This window comes from Eulemur rufifrons, chromosome 16 (assembly GCF_041146395.1).
Source record: "Eulemur rufifrons isolate Redbay chromosome 16, OSU_ERuf_1, whole genome shotgun sequence".
In the NCBI taxonomy this organism is placed as follows: domain Eukaryota; kingdom Metazoa; phylum Chordata; class Mammalia; order Primates; family Lemuridae; genus Eulemur; species Eulemur rufifrons.
In genome coordinates this window covers 41,795,468-41,815,438 of record NC_090998.1, presented here as the reverse complement: position 1 = coordinate 41,815,438, position 19,971 = coordinate 41,795,468, and the positions used below count along the sequence as shown (strand labels likewise).

The window sequence follows — 19,971 nt, the reverse complement described above, 5'->3', positions numbered from 1 at the left end:
GGAAAACGTTAAGACACCCAGAAAAAGGCAAATTAAGGAATGGGCTTATTGTGAGGCCAGGGTTGAAGGTCATACCTTAAGATTTTGCAGTTGGGTCATTTATACTTCTGGGGCTCTGAGAGCTGGGGTGAAAGTGAGTGGCTATCCATGAAATCATTTCTAACGTGGCAGGCAAAACAAAGATCAAATGGCTGCATTGGAGCTGGCCAATAGTTGCAGCCAGCTTTGAAAGAGAAAGATGAGAAGCATCTAATAGCAATACTTGATAATTTTATGACTCAATAAATTCTCCATAGAAGGGGAACCAAGCTAGTCAAGACAGTGAACTCGTCTAGGGCCACAAAGCAACCTGATACCAGGAGATGATTCCAAAAAGGCAACAAACTAGATGAAGACTCACCCCATTACTCCCAGTCCCAGTCCTAAGCTAAAATGTCAACTTGTATTTTTAGATCTTATGGGTCTTCTATCCTTTCCCATTCTCATTTGAGTGAAAAAAGCTTGCTATTCTCAGTTCCCAGTAAGAAAAGAACAGCAGAATCCCAGATGTTTTTGTGAACACAAGGTGGTCCAACCTCTGACCAACATACATGTACAAAAATGTTCACTGCAGCAGTTAAGGGTAGCAAGACTGGAAACAATCTAAAATTCTAACAATAAAAGATTGGTTAAATAAATTGCATGCTGTTAAAAGAATGACATATATGTATATCATGTACACACACACACACACACACACACACAGATAGGCAAGTAACTCTAAGATAGATGGTTAAATGAGGAAATTTTAGGTCCAGAAGAGAACATATATTATGCTCCTATTTGATATAAAGGCAGGGTGTGGGGGGCAATAGAAACAAAATGAGGTAGAAACAAAAAGGAGGGACTTGACTACATACAGTATAGCTTTGGAAGTTTATAAAAGAACCTGGTAGTTGTGGATGCCTAGGAGAAATCTGGGATGAGAGGAGAACCTTAGTTTTCAGTGGACATCCTATTCATCCTATTAAAAATGTTGCAATTTTTTTCCCAAGTACATGTTATATTAGCATCTGGGGAGTCACTAACATGCACTATTATTACTGTTATCTTCTTTCATCATCATCAATAGCAGCAGCAGACTCAGAAGTTTAAAAGCTATTAATTTTAAGCTTTTAAAATTTAATAATTTTTTTTTTTGAGACAGGGTCTCAGTCTGTCACCTGGGCTATGGTGCAGTGGCATCATCATAGTTCACTTCAGTCTCAAATCCTAGGCTGGGCTCAAGCGATCCTCCTGCCTCAGCCTCCTGAGTAGCTGGGACTACAGGTGCATGCCACCAGGCCCGGCTGATTTTTCTATTTTTTGAAGAGTCAGGGTCTCACTGTGTTGCTTAGGCTGGTCTCCAACTCCTGGCCTCAAGCAATCCTCCCACCTTGGCCTCCCAATGTGCTGGGATTATAGGTATGAGCCACCACACTCAGCCTAAAAAGTTAATAAACTTTTGAGGAACAAAACAACAACCAAAAACAAGGTGCTTTGCAAATGGCTTAGAAATATTGGGAAAGAGAGATGTGCTATCTACAGTTAGGAGGAGGGAGGAAGGGAGCAGTGAATTGTCTCCCTAATTTTTATTTCTCTTTGTGGTCTCCTTCTTCCCTGCCCACCACAGCTCCTTCTCATTGTCTCTCTTTATTTCTGGTTTGTTTGTCAACATCTATGTCTCTTCACCTCACAGTACTCCTCAAAAAGGAAGAGCTGCAAAGGAAAACACAGAATGACCAGGAAAAAAAAAAAAAAAAAAAACATTAGAATGGCCCCTAAATCCAGGACACTGGAAAAGTGGGCCTTGGCTTTGGATTTTCTAATAAAATTAGAAGCTAGCAATAAAATGTAGGAAGACCTCAAACATTTTCATGTAACTCTTTCTAGGGACAAATCATGGATGCACTACAGCCAAGTAAAAACATCCCTTCCTTGTTCCTCCTCAAGCCCTGCACTCAGTGCCCAAGCCCTGCGGGTTCCACCTCAGAAACACCTCTCAAGTCCACTCCTTATTCTAGCCCTGTGTCCCCAACTGCAGCCTCACTTCCTGCTCTCAGGCTACTACACACCAACTCAGATTCAGGAGCTAATTTGTGCCTTTATAAAACTGCGTCTGCCTGGAATCCACTGGGTTAAGAGCACAGACTCAGGAGCCAGAATACCTGAGCTTTAATCCTGACTGAACCATTTACTACCATGTGACCTTGGGCAAGTTATTTAACTTCTTAATACTTCAGTGTTCCTCATCTACAAAATAGGAGTAGTAGTGCCTACATCACAGAGTTGCTGTGAAGATTACACCAGTTATAAATGTCAAGTGCTCAGTGCCTGCACATAATAAATGCTGATCTCAGTTACTACCTGGGAAACTCCCACTCATCCTGAGTCCCAGCCCACATGGAGCTCTTTCGCCCAGTGAAACTGTCACTGCTTCCTTTGCTCCCCACCTGCTTGATCCATGTCTCTATTGTGGTCCTTTTTACTGTATTTTCTGTCTGTATGGTATTCATACATCTGTGTGCTCCATTAGATCTTGCAGGTCATGAGGGGCAGGGACTGTCTTATTCAGCACCCAGAACACAGCAGTTTCCTCAACAATCTTCCAGAAAATCAGTCGAGTCCCACTGGGATACCTGTGATTTCCAAACATGCCATGGAGCGTTATGACTGTACCTCAGCACAGTGCATCCCCAGCTCTTCTCCGCCATCCACTTAGGAAATCCATCCTTTGCTCTTTTCTACTCATACTTCTCACCCTCAAGGCCTAAGAGGTAGTTCAAATGTCACTTTTTCTGTAAAGTCATCTTTGACTCCTCCCTCCTATCCCAGTGAGAATTATTTCTATATTTATATCCTCCTGGGGTTTTATAGCAACGGTCTTTTTTCTTTTTTTTGAGACAGGGTCCTCCTCTGTCTGCCAGACTGGAATGCAATGGTGTCATCATGGCTCACTGCAACCTCCTGCCTCAGCCTCCCAAGTAACTGGGACTACAGGCACACACTACCATGCCTGGCTAACTTTTTTATTTTTCGTAGAAACGGGGCCTCACTATGTTGACCAGGCTAGTTTCCAACGCCTGGCCTCAAGCCATCTTTCTGCCTCAGTGTCTGTCTTTATTAATTAGTTCTCTTAGATGTCTTTTTCCTCCACTCAACAGATCTTTAAGAACCCAATGTGTAATACTGTACATGGTATATAGTAACCAGTGGCCCTCAATTTTAGCTGTGCATCAGAATCACCCACAGTTTCTTAAAAATACTGGTTTGTAGGGCCACATCCTTAAAGAGTCTTATTCAATAGATTTGGGGCAAAGCTCCAAAGTACTCACTCATAACTGATGGGCAGCCAGGGTTAAGAACCTCTGTAGCAACACAGAAGCATATGCTAAAAGCCTATATCCATTCATCCAAGAGAAGATAATATTCATTCTGCTAACCCTGAACCAATTCTGAAGATTCCTCCCACTTAAGAAACAGTGCAATCTCAGCTACTTGGAAGGCTGAGGTGGGAGGACTGCTTGAGCCCAGGAGTTTGAGGCAAGCCTGGGCAACATAGTGACACCCCATCTCAAAAAAAAAACAACAAAAAAGGAAACATAGGAATAGTATGGTATAGTCCTCACTGGTGCTCTGGTTCCCTACTATAAAATGGATATACTTTAAAGGTTCTGCAGAAGGGCAGCAAAAGTAGTAGAACGTGCTGGGCCTAGCCAAGGTAATAGCACAGGTGAACCGAGACCAGGAGAAATAGCTTTATTTGGACTGAGTTGGAGAATGAAAGTAGGACCTGAGATTGCATATGGAGCTATGAAGTAGAAATTAGGTTCCAACATGGCAGAGCTCATCAACGAGATGGATCCACCTCCCAGCAACCCTGTAGTTAGTGTGACCAACAGAAGGCCTGCTAGGAAGTGTATTTCCCAATAAATTACCCAAGTGTGCCAACATTACAAAAAAAGTACAGTTTTTTCTTCATAGTTAAATTTCCACAAAATCCCCCAACCACAAGTATTACAAAAGGAAGTAAAAAAATCACATTTTACAGATCTTTAACTTGTCTTCAGCATTTAGCTCAAAGGTCTCACCATCTTCAAAAAACAGCTCCCCTGCTAAACTCATCAGCTATAAGATCTATCCAAGCAGCAAGAAGATAGCCTTTGCTAGCCCATGGCAATCCTCTTCCCATTTTCCCTAGCCAGTCAGGGCTGAACAGCAGAGTGAGGCTCAGGTGGGGGTAGGGTAGGGGGCTGCACCAGGGCTAATTTCCACCAGTACAACATGGCATCTGAAGCTTGATGGGAGAGCAGAACTGGTGAGACTTGAGGGAAGGGTCCAGGCCCTGTATTCAGTCAGAGTCACTGCTGGAAGAGGAGGAAGAGGAGGAGGAATGCTGCAAGGGGAAAGGGGAGAGGAGATAGCATCAGATCCAAATGACCTTTGATCAATCCACAGGCCATTCTTTGGTGCCCCACCCCTCCACCCAAGTGATCCCTTGCTTCCCTAAGAAGATTAGGAGTCTTGAAACAGACTGTGCCTTAAACAACAAAAGCAAGGGTTTCCTTCAGCAATGAGCAAACAGGAATGGATTAAAACATTGTAAATCATTGCACAGAACTTAACACGTTGCCTTTGGAGGAAGTTTCCAACTTTCTTTACCTGAGTCAATGCCTAGGCAAGGAATAAATTATAGGCACAAGCATAGTACAGTGCCAGGAAACAGCTACTACTTTATAAATGCTTATTGATTAGGTTCATGCAAAGTCCCTATGAATCTAAGAAAAAGAGTAGAAACAACAGCTGTGTATGCATGTATCTCTACTTTTTCCTAAGTTCAATAGGAGAAAGTGGGGAAAGTGAGTGAGAAGGCTAGGGGAGTTCTGTTCAAGGTTCTTCACATGCACACTCCCATTAAACTACCATTACAAAACATTTTTTAATCTCCCCAGGGTAATTTCTACCCTCTCTCCTATTCAATCTCACCTTTCATTTTCCTCAGACTTCTACCAAAGACCCAGAATTGGAATTAGAGCCCAAATTCACAAGGCAAATAAATACTGGGCAGCAAAATGTAAATTGAGATCTCTTCAAAGGGTTTCATCCTTTGGGAGCTGTCCTCAAACCTGCTCTTCCCCTTGCTAATTAATATTCCTCTATAACAAAGATACTTAGCTGAGTATGAAACCCTTTAGTCCTTGGCTTTGTTTGAGGCTGAGTCACCAACTAGTACTAGAATTTGTTTGAGGCTGAGTCACTGACTATACTTGTCCTCAGTTTCCCAGCTGGATGGTAGAGCAAAAGGCCCATGTGTAATTAACACCACACCCTAAGAACATTGAAGGAGATAAAGAACTCCAGGAACTAGGGCCAGATTATTATTCTGTTAATTATTATATAAGATTTTGTTCTGTCAAAAGACTGACCCTAGTAACTGACATTTTGACAGCCTCAGTGAGTGCATCCAACTTGCTAAACCATGTACCTGCGGATGGGGGTGCAAAAGTTCTGAGAGAGAGTAAGGCAGACAAGATAGGCTTTTGATTCTGAAATGCATTCTAAGGCTCACCCTAGCCCCCTTCCAGATAGATGCCAGATATTTCTTTTCAAGATTATCAGATTCTTCCCAGTAGCAATCTTTTACAAAAAGGAAGAACCATGTACCAGAGCAACACAATTGCCATCCCCCCATGTCCACAGCCTGTGAATTCCCCTCATCCAACCCGTCTGCCAAGCTAGTCCCACTGAGGGGGCACCCTTTCCCTAGCCAGGCTCCAGAGGGCACTAACCTTGCCATGCTTGTGGTGTTTGTGCATTTTCTTATGAGCTTTCTTCATTTTCTTCTTTGTCTTCTTGTCCATCATCATTCCTGGTCCTAACATGCCAGGAGCCAAGGGATTCACAGGAGGCATGCCAGGGGCAGGTGGTGGGTATGGGGGAGGGCAGGGACCTGGAGGTTGGCATCCTGGATACCCTGGCTGTGGCACAGGATGAGGGGGCCCACCTGGGGGGAAAGCGGGATTTCCGTGGGGAGCTCCTGGGGGAGGCGGAAAGGGGCCTGGAGGACAAGCTGGATTGACAGGTGGTGGATGGGCAGGATTGGAACCTCCAGGGTACCCGATGTTGGGGGGATATGGATTTGGCCCTGGCTGCCCTGGTAGAAGAAACACAAAACAAATAACCATTAGAATTGCCCGGAGCTTCTGACAACAAACAACAAAAAGAAAGAGATTCACTTTCTCACCCAATACTCAAAGAGAAATGGAAAGGTGAGAATGGAGGGTAGGGGAGACAAACCTGAGTTGGGGAGAAACAGGGGAACATCCCTGGAAGGGCTGGGGAGAGGAGGGAGACAGTGAACTCTAAGGAAAGACAAAAGCATTGGTCATCTGTGGTCCAAAGATTGCTTTTGTGGTGGGGTGAGGTGGGGGGAGGAAGCGATACAGAAACTTCCTGTTGTAGGGCCCATCAGAAAAAGGGTTAGGGGTGATAGCAGAAATCCCCCCAAACCTACCAGCGTTGGGATTCCACATGTTCAGGTGTTTACCCCAGCCTGTGAGAAAGAAATGAGGCAAAAAGATGACGGCCCAGAGGTGGGAAGTGGATTTAGAGCCGGAGCCCTGCCCCAACGTCTCCGGCCCTACAGTAAGCTTTCCCACTTAGCGAACTACCACGAACCTCTGCATAAGAAATGTTTCGTTTCACTTGTTCCTTCGCCCCCAATACCTACTTTATTTCTAGTTCCCTAACCACAGGAATCTAGTTCTAAGGGCCCCTCCACCTTCCACTACCTCTGGCTGCAGCTGGAGGTGTGTAACTCCTCAGAATAGGGCAGAGTCCGCGAATCTTGGATCCCCATCACTCATCTCCCTTTCCCTGGTACTAAGTCCGGAAGCCTGTAACCACCCACACAGGGTAAGAAAGGACCCTCTCCCTGGGGAAGACCCCCACCCCAGGCTAAGAGAAGGACATGCCTCGAGGCGAAGTGAGAGAAAGGTTGCTCAAGCAAGATCCTCAAACCCTTAAATATACAGACACACACACCTCTTCCTCCAAAAGACAGGCAAATGGAGATCCTAGCTTCCAGCCGCGAAGGGATCCCGGCCCAGTAACGGGAGAGAAGGAAACTGGGGAGCCCAGATGTTCCGTCTCCTTTCCACCACCGTCTGGGCTTGATTCGTCCTTCTTCCCAGTCTTGGCTCTCACTTCCTGGTCACCCCAACCCTGCTTCGGCACCCGCCTCTGCTATCGCCTAATTGGTAATTATATGGTCACTCGACGTGATTATTGGAAAAGAGACTCGTCAATCACTCTAGTCCTATGGCGCTGGGAGGAAACGGTTGCTCTAGGGCGGAGGGGAGCCCTTTAGGGCGAGGCCAGTGCAGACAAACCGGAAATCTCCGGGGGCGGGGCTAGGAGAGACAGGGCTAGGAGGGGGCGGAGTCAGATGCTGGGCAGAGTACCTGAGACGCCGAGAAAAAACTGTGCCCTTCCTGTCTGAGCTCAAAGTTCAGTGCGTGCACTACCTTGTAATGTGAATACACCATGGTAAGTGTTGTATAATAATACAGGTGTATACAGAGTTCTAGGTAAGGGCAGGGGAGCTGCTAAGTCCCGGCCCCAAGCATCCATATTACCAGCTTCCTCTTATCCTCCTATGAGAAACAAAGAAACGTTCTTGGGGAAAATACAGAGATTTCCTAATCCCTCCCAGGATTCCCTATCTCAGTTGCATAGCTCTAACATCTGTCGAGTTTCCTAAACCAGAAACCGAGGAAGCCATCCTTGATACCTCTCTCTCCCTCACCTTCCCACCCATCTCCCCCACCCCGCCAATCCAACACCACGAATTATCCGTTTTATCTCCCAAATACATCTGGAATCCCTCCACTTCTCTCCATCTTCCCTGCTCCCAACCTGCCATCATCTCTCGCCTGTATTGCGGCAATGGCCTCTTTTTTTTTTTTTTTTTAACAACACTAATGAAAATATATAGAACCATGCACCCAAAACTTAAAGACTGTTCATTCTTCTTAAGCATACTTCAAATATTTATAAAAATTCGGCCGGGTGCGGTGGCTCACAGCCATAATCCTAGCACTCTGGGAGGCCGAGGCAGGAGGATTGCTCGAGGTCAGGAGTTCGAGACCAGCCTGAGCAAGAGTGAGACTCCGTCTCTACTAAAAATAGGAAGAAATTATCTGGCCAACCCAAAATATATATAGAAAAAATTAGCTGGGCATGGTGGCGCATGCCTGTAGTCCCAGCTACTCAGGAGGCAGAGGCAGGAGGATTGCTTGAGCCCAGGAGTTTGAGGTTGCTGTGAGCTAGGCTGACGCCACGGCACTCACTCTAGCCCTGGCAACAAAGCGAGACTCTGTCAAAAAAAAAAAAAAAAGTTTATAAAAATTGGTCACATTTAGACCAAGCATGACTCAACTGATAAAATTCAATTTTTAAAGAATTACATAATACATACACATACTCTGACCACAATGTAAAATACAAACACATACATCTAGAAATTTTTTTTAAAAATACAGTCTCCCAAATAACTTTGGGTCAAAGAATAAACCATAATGGAAATTAAATACTTAGAACTAAGCTATAATGAAAATACTACATCAAAGATTTGTGGTATACGAAAAATGCAAAGAAAATTTTATGCTGAATTTGTCATCTTAAACTAAAGGCTTTGATAGATTTTTATAACTTTTTATTTTGAAATAATTTTCAACTCACAAGAAATTGCAAAAATAGAATTCCCATGTACTCTTTACCCAGCTTCTCCCATTGACAATATCTTACATAACAATAGCAGATTTTTATAGATTTTTATATCAGGTTTGTGTTAAATACTTGAAATAAATTGGAATTTTTTTATATGTTTCTAAGCTGTAGGACAATTTATATATACATTATTTCTTTCTCGAAAGATTATTGAGTTTGACAAAAATTACTTATGTATCTATATCGGCATGGTGCCTTTTAGAAGTTAAATATTTCCAATTATTCCTTTTTTTAAGGCATCTTTATTGAGATCTAATTCCCTATACAATTCACCCATTTAAGGTATACAATTCAATGGTTTTTAATATATCCAAGGGTGGTACAACCACCACCATGATCTAATCTCCCCTCAAAGAAATCTCACGTCATTTAATAGATCCCAATTCATTCCTCTACCTTGCCCCAACTCTACCCAAGCCCTAAGCAACCACTAATCAATGTGCTCCCTATAAATTTGTCTATTCTAGACATTTCAATGTGAATAGAATCATACATTTGTGGGCTTTTGTTTCCGGCTTCTTTCATTTAGCATGATGTTTTCAAGGTTCATCTGTGTTGTAACATAAATCAATACTTCAATCCTTTTTATGAAGGAAGAGCTGAATAATATTCCATTGTATGGATATACTACATTTTGTTTATACATTCATCACTCAATGGACATTTGAATTGTTTCCACTTTTTGCCTATTATGAATATTGCTGCTATGAACATTTGTGTACAAGTTTTTGTGTGACCATGTGTTTTCTTTTCTTTTTTTCTTTTCTTTTTTTTTTTTTTTTTTGTTGAGACAGAGTCTCACTTTGTTGCCCAGGCTAGAGTGAGTGCCGTGGCGTCAGCTTAGCTCACAGCAACCTCAAACTCCTGGGCTTAAGCGATCCTACTGCCTCAGCCTCCCGAGTAGCTGGGACTACAGGCATGCGCCACTATGCCCGGCTAATTTTTTCTATATAGATTTTTAGGTGTCCATATAATGTCCTTCTATTTTTAGTAGAGACGGGGTCTCGCTCAGGCTGGTCTCGAACTTCTGACCTTGAGCAATCCACCCGCCTCGGCCTCCCAGAGTGCTAGGATTACAGGCGTGAGCCACCGCGCCCGGCCTTTTTTTTTTTTTTTTTTTTTTGAGACAGAGTCTCACTCTGTTGCCCAGGCTAGAGTGCCGTGCCGTCAGCCTAGCTCACAGCAACCTCAAACTCCTGGGCTCAAGCGATCCTTCTGCCTCAGCCTCTGGGACTACAGGCATGTGGCACCTGGGTAATGTTTTCTATATGTATTTTTAGTTGTCCAGCTAATTTCTTTCTATTTTTTTTTTTTTTGTTTTGTTTTTTGTTTTTTTTTTTGTTGTTGTTGAGACAGAGTCTCACTTTGTTGACCAGGCTAGAGTGAGTGCCGTGGCGTCAGCTTAGCTCACAGCAACCTCAGACTCCTCGGCTTAAGCGATCCTACTGCCTCAGCCTCCCGAGTAGCTGGGACTACAGGCATGCTCCACTATGCCCGGCTAATTTTTTCTATATAGATTTTTAGTTGTCCATATAATGTCGTTCTATTTTTAGTAGAGACGGGGTCTCGCTCAGGCTGGTCTCGAACTCCTGACCTTGAGCAATCCACCCGCCTCGGCCTCCCAGAGTGCTAGGATTACAGGCGTGAGCCACCGCGCCCGGCCTATTTTTTTTTTTTAGTAGAGACAGGGGTCTCACTCTTGCTCAGGCTGGTCTCGAACACCTGAGCTCAAATGATCCTCCCGCCTCGGCCTCCCAGAGTGCTGGGATTACAGGCATGAGCCACCGCGCCCGGCCCCCACTTAAGATATTGTGGAGAGTTTTCCATATCAGGACATAAGAGTGTGTTCTCAGTCTTTTTCACAACTGCACTTTATTCTTTTGTATGATATAACATAATTTAACCACTGGGCATTTATGTTAGTTTCAACCCTCAGCTATTAAAAACAATGTAGTGCAGCTGGGTATGGTGGCACATGCTTGTAATCCCAGGTACTCTGGAGGCTGAGGAGGGAGGATCACTTGAGTCCAGGAGTTCGAGTCCAGTCTGGGCAACGTAACAAGACTATCTCCAAAGGAAAAAAAGAAATACTACACAACAATGTTGTGATAAATAGCCTTGTATATATGTTATTTTACATATTTATACTTTTTATAGATATTGAGGAATTATACCCACCGTAGAGGTTGTATTTGTTTACATTCTCACCAGCAATCTGTCTTTTTCCCTCAACTTGGACAACAAAGCAAGATTCAAAAATCTTATTCCTGCAACATCTGTCGTGATCTGGCCTTCCTACCTTCTCCTCTCATACTTTCTGCCCGCCAGCCCCTAGGCTTCTTTCATGCCTCTAGTTCCTTTTGCAGGAAGGTCTCTGCACTTACTGCCCTTTCAGCCTGTAATGCTCTCCCGAGCCCTCTCCACTTTGCCTGCTTAACTCATGCTCATGTATTAGCTCTCAGCTGCAGGATTACTTCTTCAGGGAAGCCTCCTGGACACCCTAGTCGGGTGAGGTTCCGTTGTTGTAGCCTCTAACAGAATCTTGCCTTTCCTTTAGCACCTCAGTTTGTAATTATGCATTAATCAGTAATTACTTGATTACTGTCAGCTGCCTACATTAGACTGTAAACTCCTTGAAAGCAGGGACTATGTCCGTTAACACTTCACACAGTGCCTAGTACATAGTAGGGAATCAGTGGGTAAAATGTTAAATGAATAACTGTGTGAGTGAGTGACTGAATGAATAGACAAAGAAGAATAAAAAATGGTGGTCCTGGAGGCAGCCAGGCAGATCTGGATTCAAATTCTGGCTTTGCCACTTATTGTGTGACCTTGAATAAGTTATTTAACCTTTTGGAGTATCAGTTCCCTCATCTGTAACATGATGGCAATCGTACCTACCTCATAGGCTTAGTGTGATGAGGTAATCATGTACCTGTCACATGATAAGGCTTTATTATATGTTGTCATATGTTATTATCATTAGTATTAAGAATTATGACTCCAGGTGATTTTAACCTTCCTGCAGGACCCTCATGAGTTGCCAATGTCCTCTACAGCTCTCTTCACCCACCTTCTACTTGGGAAATTCTTCCTCAGATTTAAACTCATTCTCTTCTAATAATGCTTTTAAAGCTCATTTCAGCTTATTCATTAAATGAGCAATTATTTGCCATGCTTCTGTCATCCATTCATGCAACAAGTATTTATTGAGTTAGCCAGGTACTGATCTAAGCACTGGGAGTAAAGATGCAACAGAAAAAGTCCTTGAATTCATAGAGGTGATATCCTAGTAGGAGAGACAGATATAAATAAATATACTACAATACAGTGTCACACAGTTGTACACTATGTAGAAAAATGGAACAAAGTAAGGGGAAGAGTTGTGGTGCAAGTATTTATAGATCCTCATACATGGAAAAAGAGTTCAGATTTTATTCTGAGTGTGAATGGAAGGCCCTGGAAGGTGTTATATTTTTTGAAAAAATGTTTTTAAATTAAAAAAATTTTTTTTCTCTTTCTTCCCTGGATGGTCTGTCTCAAATTTTCCCCAGAGGGTTTTTAGCAGGGGAATGACATGATCTGATTTGCACTCTTAAAAAGTCATGCTGTGCTCGCTTCGGCAGCATGTATACTAAAATTGGAACGATACAGAGAAGATTAGCATGGCCCCTGCGCAAGGATGATACGCAAATTCGTGAAGCGTTCCATATTTTTTAAATTAAAAAAAAAAAAAGTCATGCTGTAAACCAGTATTCATAACAGCATTATTCATAATAGCTCAGAGATGGAAGCATCCCAAGTGCTCATCCACAGATGAATGGATAAACAAAATGTGGTATATGCATCCAATGGAATATTATTCAGCCTTAAGAAGGAAGGAATCCTGACACATGCTACAACATAGATGAACCTTGAAGACATTATGCTAAGTAAAATAAGTCAGACACAAAAGGATAAATATTGTATGATTGCATTTATGTGAGGCACTTAGAGTAGTCAAATTCAGAGTAAGAAAGTAGTTGCCAGGGGCTGGGGGGAGGGGAGAATGAAGAATTATTATTGCTTAATGGTTACAGAGTCTCCACTTGGGAAGATAAAAAGTTCTGGAGATGGATGGTGATAATGGTGGTTGCACAACAATGTCAATGCATTTAATGCCACTAAACCGTACGTTTAAAAATGGTTAAAATGGGCCGGGCGCGGTGGCTCACGCCTGTAATCCTAGCACTCTGGGAGGCCGAGGTGGGCGGATCGTTTGAGCTCAGGAGTTCGAGATCAGCCTGAGCAAGAGCGAGACCCCACCTCTACTAAAAATAGAAAGAAATTATATGGACAGCTAAAAATATATATAGAAAAAATTAGCCGGGCATGGTGGCGCATGCCTGTAGTCCCAGCTACTCGGGAGGCTGAGACAGGAGGATCGCTTGAGCCCAGGAGTTTGAGGTTGCTGTGAGCTAGGCTGACGCCACGGCACTCACTCTAGCCTGGGCAACAGAGTGAGACTCTGTCTCAAAAAAAAAAATAAAAAGGTTAAAATGGTACAAAAAATCATGCTGGCTACTATGTGGCGAAAGAACAAGAGAGAGGTGGCTAAAGCAAAAGCAGGGGGCCCAGTTAGGAGGATAGTGCTGTAGTCTGGGGAGAGATGGTGATGGTTTGGATGCAAGTTGTGGAGATGATCAGGAATGGTCAGATTCTGGGTATCTTTTGAAAGTAGAATTTAGCAGATTTAGATTAGATGTGAGGTGTGAAAGAAGTAGAAATCAAAGATGACCCCAATGATCTGGAGCAACTGGCAAATAATGGTGCCATCTCCTGAAATAAAGAAGATGGGGGCTGGGCGCGGTGGCTCACGTCTGTAATCCGAGGCGGGCAGATTGTTTGAGCTCAGGAGTTCGAAACCAGCCTGAGCAAGAGCGAGACCCTGTCTCTACTAAAAATTAGAAAGAAATTAGCTGGACAACTAAAAATATATAGAAAATATTATCCAGGCATGGTGGTGCATGCCTGTAGTCCCAGCTACTCGGGAGGCTGAGGCAGAAGGATTGCTTGAGCCCAGGAGTTTGAGGTTGCTGTGAGCTAGGCTGACGCCACGGCACTCTAGCCTGGGCAACAGAGTGAGACTCTGTCTCAAAAAAAAAAAAAAAAGAAGATGGGGAAGGAGCAAATAAGAGTACATTCGGACAAATTAAGTTTAGGATACTTATCAGATATCCAAGTGGAGATGTTGAGAAGGCAATTGGATTTGGAAATTTAGAGCTCAGGAGAGAGATCTGGTCTGGAGATAAAAAATACTGATAGTTATCAAGGTATGTAAAGCCAAGGAGCTAGATGCTAGGGGGCGAGTATGGCCACAGTAGAAAAGAGGGCCAAGCCCTGGGACCCTTGGGACTGTCAATAATTTAGAAATTGGGAAGAGGAAGAGGGGCTAGAAAAGGATACAGAATGAATGGCTAGTGAGGTAAAAGGAAAATCAGACGAGCACATAAGAAAGGATTCAACAAAGAAGCTACCCAGTGTGTCAATGGTACATTATGTAGGATGTGGACTGAGAACTGGCCATTGGATTTTGCAAAGACAGCGAAGTTTTCAAGAGCAGTTTTCTGTTGTTCCTGTTGTTTTTGTTGTTTGAGACAGGGTCTGGCTCTGTTGCCTGCGCCAGAGTACAGTGGTATCAGCATATCTCACTACAACCTCAAACTCCTAGGCTCAAGCAATCCTGTGCAGCCTCCCTAATAGCTGGGACTACAGGTGCATGCCACAATGCCTGGCTAATTTTTTTCTATTTTTTTGTAGAGACAGGGTCTTGCTCTGATGCTCAGGCTGGTCTCAAACAATCCTCCTGCCTCAGCCTCCCAAAATGCTAGGATTACCGACATGACCTGCTGTGCCCAGCCTCAAGAGGAGTTTTGATTAAACAGTAGGGCTGAAATTCTGCCCAGAACAGTTTGAAGAGAGAATGAAAAATGAGAAAGAAGAGACAGCAAATAAAAGCAGTTATTACCAGGCTGGGCATAGTGGCTCACGCCTGTCATTCCAGCATTTTGGGAAAATAACTTGAGGTCAAGAGTTCAAGACCAGCCTGGGCAACATAGCTATATCCCTCATCTCTATAAACAATTTAAAAAAATTAACTGGGCATTGTGGTGGATGCCCATATTCCTAGCTACTCAGAAGGCTGAGCCAGCAGGATCACTTGAGCCCGGGAGTTGGAGGTTGCAGTGAGCTAAGCCAACACCATGGCACTCTAGCCCAGGTAACAGAGCAAGACTCTGTCTCAAAAAAGAAAAAAGAAACTTCTATGCCTCAGTTCTCAATCTTTAAAACAAGGATAATAATAATATACCTAACTTGGCCGGGTGTGGGCTCACGCCTGTAATCCTAGCACTCTGGGAGGCTGAGGAGGGAGGATCGCTTGAGCCTAGGAATTTGAGGTTGCTGTGAGCTAGGCTGACTCCACGGCTGACTCCATGGCACTCTAGCCTAGGCAACAGAGCGGGACTCTGTCTCAAAAATAAACATATAAATAAATAATAACAAATTATAATACCTAACTCATGGTGGTGATTAAATGTAAAGGACTCAGAACACTGCTGGACATATATTAATATTAATAATAAGCCCTATATATGTGTTATTATTATAATGGTAAGGGAATCAGAGTCTACAGGTCCAGATGCAAATGGATTGGTAGATTTAGTGGTAGAAAGATGTGACCATTCTTTGCTGCCTGCTCCTGAATTTTTTATTTCTTCATGGAAATAAAAGAAGCAAGGTTATCAGTTGAGAGTAAGGTAAGGGGAGAAGGTATGAAATAGTCATCTCAGAAAGTAGGTACACAAATTGACTAGGGAATTGTATTAAGATTGCTCGGCTTTGCCTGTGACTTAACTGTCAGGAAAAAAAAGATTGCTGGGCATTACGGAAGGCTCACTTGAGGTTTGTGGGTCCTACGTGTAAAGTGAGACCAGTCAGCACAGTTGGTGGTTTCTTCCAGTTAAATTCCAATGCCTGGGTGCAGCTGTGGAATAGTTGAAAAACTGGATTTAACTTGGGTTGGGGTTTTGCCTGGAAAATACAAGAAAGGGAAAGGGAAAGAGGAGCAAGGCTGTTGAGGGCAAATGCATGGTATCCATTAGGGTGATAAACCATGGAAATAAACTGAGTAAGGAGGAAAGATATAAGGGGTGTGATGCATAGTAAAAAAGTGGCAAGGTCACTGGGCACACTGGCTCACGCCTGTAATCCTAGCACTTTGGGAAGCCAAGACAGGAGGATCACTGGAGGCTAGGAGTTCAAGACCAACCTGGGCAACATAGTGAGACCCCATCCCTACAAAAAACAAAATTAAAAAAAAAATTAGCCAGGCATGGTGGTGTGTGCCTATAGTCCCAGCTACTCAGGAGGCTGAGGCAGGAGTGTCACTTGAGCCCAGGAGTACACGGTTACAGTGAGTTATGATCATGCCACTGTGCTCCACCCTGGGTGACACAGTGAGACTCTGTCTCAAACAACAACAAAGAAGTAGCAAAGTCAGTGGATTGGAGGTCCCAGTGGATGCTCTCTAGAGTAAGTGAGCTAGAAAGGTAGGAGTTGGTATCCATAGAGTGCAATGCATGCAAAACTGAGATCTTGGTGGCTGAGGAATTGAGGAAAATCTTGTTGAAAGTAAAAAGGTTAAGATCAAAGGATTAAATAGATTATCTACATGGTGACTGAAGTTACCAAGAATGATGACAAAAGTAATGATAAAAAGAAAAAGACTGAGAACCAGATGCTAAAATCTTTTTTTTTTTTTTTCAGACAGAGTCTCACTCTGTTGCCTGAGCTAGAGTGCTGTGGCATCAGCCTAGCTCACAGCAACCTCAAATTCCTGGGCTCAAGCAATCCTCCTGCCTCAGCCTCCCGGGTAGCTGGGACTACAGGCATGCACCACCATGCCCGGCTAACTTTTTGTATATATTTTTTAGTTGTCCAGCTAATTTTCTTTCTATTTTTAGTAGAGATGGGGTCTCGCTCTTGCTCAGGCTGGTCTCGAACTCCTGAGCTCAAATGATCCACCTGCCTCGGCCTCCCAGAGTGCTAGGATTACAGGTGTGAGCCACTGCGCCTGGCCCAGATGCTAAAATCTTTAACAAATAAGGAGTGACCAGGAGGTCAATGAGTGACCACCACATGATGAAGTAGCTAGTGGTATGGTCTGATGGTGTGTGTTTCAGAGAAGCTTGGGATTTTGAGGGAGAAAGATGGAAGATAGTCTGGAAGCAATGGTGAACAAAAAAAGAAAACAACTTTGGGAGGCTGAAGTGGGAGGATTGCTTGAGACCAGGAGTTCGAGACCAGCCTAAGCAACATAGTGAGACCCTGTCTGTACAAAATACTAGAAAAAGTAGCCAGGCACAGTGACATGTGCCTGTAGCTCCAGGTACTCGGGAGGCTGAGGCAGGAGGATCCCTTGAGCCCAGGAGTACACGGTTACAGTGAGCTATGATGACGCCATTGTGCTCCAGCCCGGTCGACAGAATGAGACCCTGTCTCAAAAAACAAAAAGAAAGAAAGAAAGAAAAAAGAAAAAAAGAAAATGTATATATACTTCTCCTCCAGGGTATATGAAAGAAAAAAACAGCTCCAACACCAAAAACAACAAGGTGCATTTCAGTGGGTAGGAGAAGGTGAAGGGGACATTCAGGGAAGAAGTTGAGGATGTGGACTATTTCATAGATATTTCCCCAGACCTGAGACAGGCACTATAGATATGCAAAGCAGCATGAAGCACGTGTTGTTTGCTTTCTAAGAACTGTGGGTAGCCCTATGGCAGATAAGTGAAGGCACAGAACTGGGGCACAGGACCAAATATTCGTTATTGTATGAGCTCTTCATTCTTTTCCTATTAGGTCTGTTGATCAAAAAGCTTCAAGTAAAAAACCACCTGAGCATGTCAAACGTGACTGGCACCTTCCTTGTATACATGAGGAAAATGAGGCTCAGAAAGGAGAAGGAACTTAATTGCAGGTTCCACCCTAGTTAGTGGCAGATTCAGATCAGGAACCCAGGACTCGAGCCAGTCAACCAAGTGGCATGTAAAGTCCTGAACTGGGGACTATAAAGGAATTAGAAGGCATATAAACTATGTTCCTCCACACCCTCCATGCTTTCAGTTACCATCTAGTTGAGAATGTGAAACTCACAAGTGAAATAACTTTTCCAAGCAACATATCAATAAGCACAAACTATGCTACAAGTTATGTTCATAAGTGGCAAAAATAGGCAGTGTTAAGTCACGTGTGGTTTTGCAAGGAATATTTTTTGGTGATAATAAATTTGTCTACATGCTTCCCTCAAATTCTACAAGTAATACATGAGCATTAAAGAACAGTTGGAAAGCACAGAAAAGTAGAAAGAAAAAGCAAACTTCTGTTGAGATACCATCAACCAAAGAGAATCACTATTGTTTTAGTGTATTTCCATCTAGTCTTTTTTTTCCTAGGCATAGGCTTTTTTAAATTAATAAGTAAATACTTAGTTTTCATAGACAAAACATGCAAACAGTTCAAAATGCAAGAGGCGAAAAAGAAGTAGATGGTGAAAAGAAGTCTTCTTCCTGTCTTCAGTCATGCTGTTTGGCTCCCCTGAGTCCACCTGTATTCATAGATTTATGCTTTCAAGTTTCTAAAAAGTTTATTTATGTGCATGATGCATCTCCAAGAGCATGAAGTCACCAATCATGGCAATACCATCCTAGGCTAGGGTTTGGTGACGTCATCTTCACAATTGAGACTGTCATATTTTATCACAGAATCATAAAATTATAGGGTTGGAAATGACTTCAAGAATCATTCATTCGACTTCCTGAGAAAATAAAATAAGTGAACTTCTCTAAGAGTTCACAGGAGAGCCAAGACTATAACCTAGGTTTTCTGACTTTTTTGTTAGTGACCCCTTCAATACAATATATCACAGCTTGTCCGGGTGCGGGCACGGTGGCTCACGCCTATAATCCTAGCACTCTGGGAGGCCAAGGCAGGAGGACTTTTGAGCTCAGGAGTTTGAGACCAGCCTGAGCAAGAGTGAGATCCCGTCTCTACTAAAAATAGAAAAAATTAGCCAGGCAACTAAAAATAGAAACAAACAAAAAATTAGCCGGGCGTGGTGATGCACTCCTGTAATCCCAGGTACTTGGGAGGCTGAGGCAGGAGGATCGCTTAAGCCCAGGTGTTTGAGGTTGCTGTGAGCTAGGCTGATGCTATGGCACTCTAGTCCAGGCAACAGAGTGAGACTCTGTCTAAAAAAAAAAAACCACCAAGATATTACAACTTACCCACTCAAAAATACTACAAGTAAAAATTATAATACTTACCACAACCCTCCCCATGTCTTTGTATTTATGGCCCCTCTGAAGTTTGGGATATGGTCATAGTTTGTTTTTTGTTTTTAATAAACTTTATTTTTTAGAACCATTTTAGACTTACGTAAAAATTGTGATGATAGTACAGAGTTTCCATATTCCCCACCCACTCACACCCAGTTCCTCCTGTTATAAACATCTTATGTTAGTGTGGTACGTTTGTTACAATTAGTGAACCAATATTAATATATGATTTTTAACTAAACTGAAAATTTTATTCAGATTTTTTTAGTTTTTGCCCAGTGTCCTTTTTCTGTTCCGGGATCTCATCCAGGATACCACATTACATTTAGTCATCATGTTTCCTTAAGCTTCCCTTGATTGTGATAATTCCTCAGACTTTCTTTGTTTTTGATGACCTTGACAGTTTGGGGCAGTATTTTGTAAAATGTCCCTCCATTGGGATTTGTCTATTTCTGTTGTTGTAGGTTTATTTTTGATTGAACATAGCCCTATGCTCACCAGCATGCTTATACATTCCTTTCACATGACATTATTTCTAATAATTTATGGAGTTTTCATAAACAACTTTTTTTTCTTTTAAAGAGATAAGGTCTTCCATAGTTGCCTAGGCTGGAGAGCAGTGGCATGGTCATAGCTCACTGCAGCCAGGAATCCTGGGCGCAAAGAATCCTCCCACTTTAGCCTCCCAAGTAGCTGAGACTACAGGCACGTGCCACCACACCCAGCTAATCTTTCTTATTTTTTGTAGAGGTGGTGTTTTCACTACGTTGCCCAGGCTGGTCTCAACTCCT

At 43.0% G+C, this 19,971-nt stretch overlaps 1 protein-coding gene and 1 non-coding gene across 2 annotated transcripts; one reads left to right on the top strand and one right to left on the bottom strand.

Moving 5' to 3' along the window:
* Nucleotides 1-4,203: 4,203 nt before the first annotated feature.
* PRR13 (proline rich 13) lies at nucleotides 4,204-7,218 on the bottom strand. The gene is made up of 4 exons (XM_069490217.1): nucleotides 7,063-7,218; nucleotides 6,533-6,571; nucleotides 5,808-6,172; nucleotides 4,204-4,414 (listed from the first exon to the last, which is right to left on the bottom strand). The coding sequence occupies exons 2-4, from the start codon at nucleotides 6,549-6,551 to the stop codon at nucleotides 4,370-4,372; spliced, it is 429 nt and encodes a 142-aa protein (XP_069346318.1). The 5' UTR covers nucleotides 6,552-6,571; nucleotides 7,063-7,218; the 3' UTR covers nucleotides 4,204-4,369.
* Nucleotides 7,219-12,418: 5,200 nt separating this feature from the next.
* Nucleotides 12,419-12,525, top strand: LOC138397662 (U6 spliceosomal RNA). The gene has a single exon (XR_011235795.1). It is a non-coding gene; the product is annotated as a U6 spliceosomal RNA (small nuclear RNA).
* Nucleotides 12,526-19,971: the final 7,446 nt, after the last annotated feature.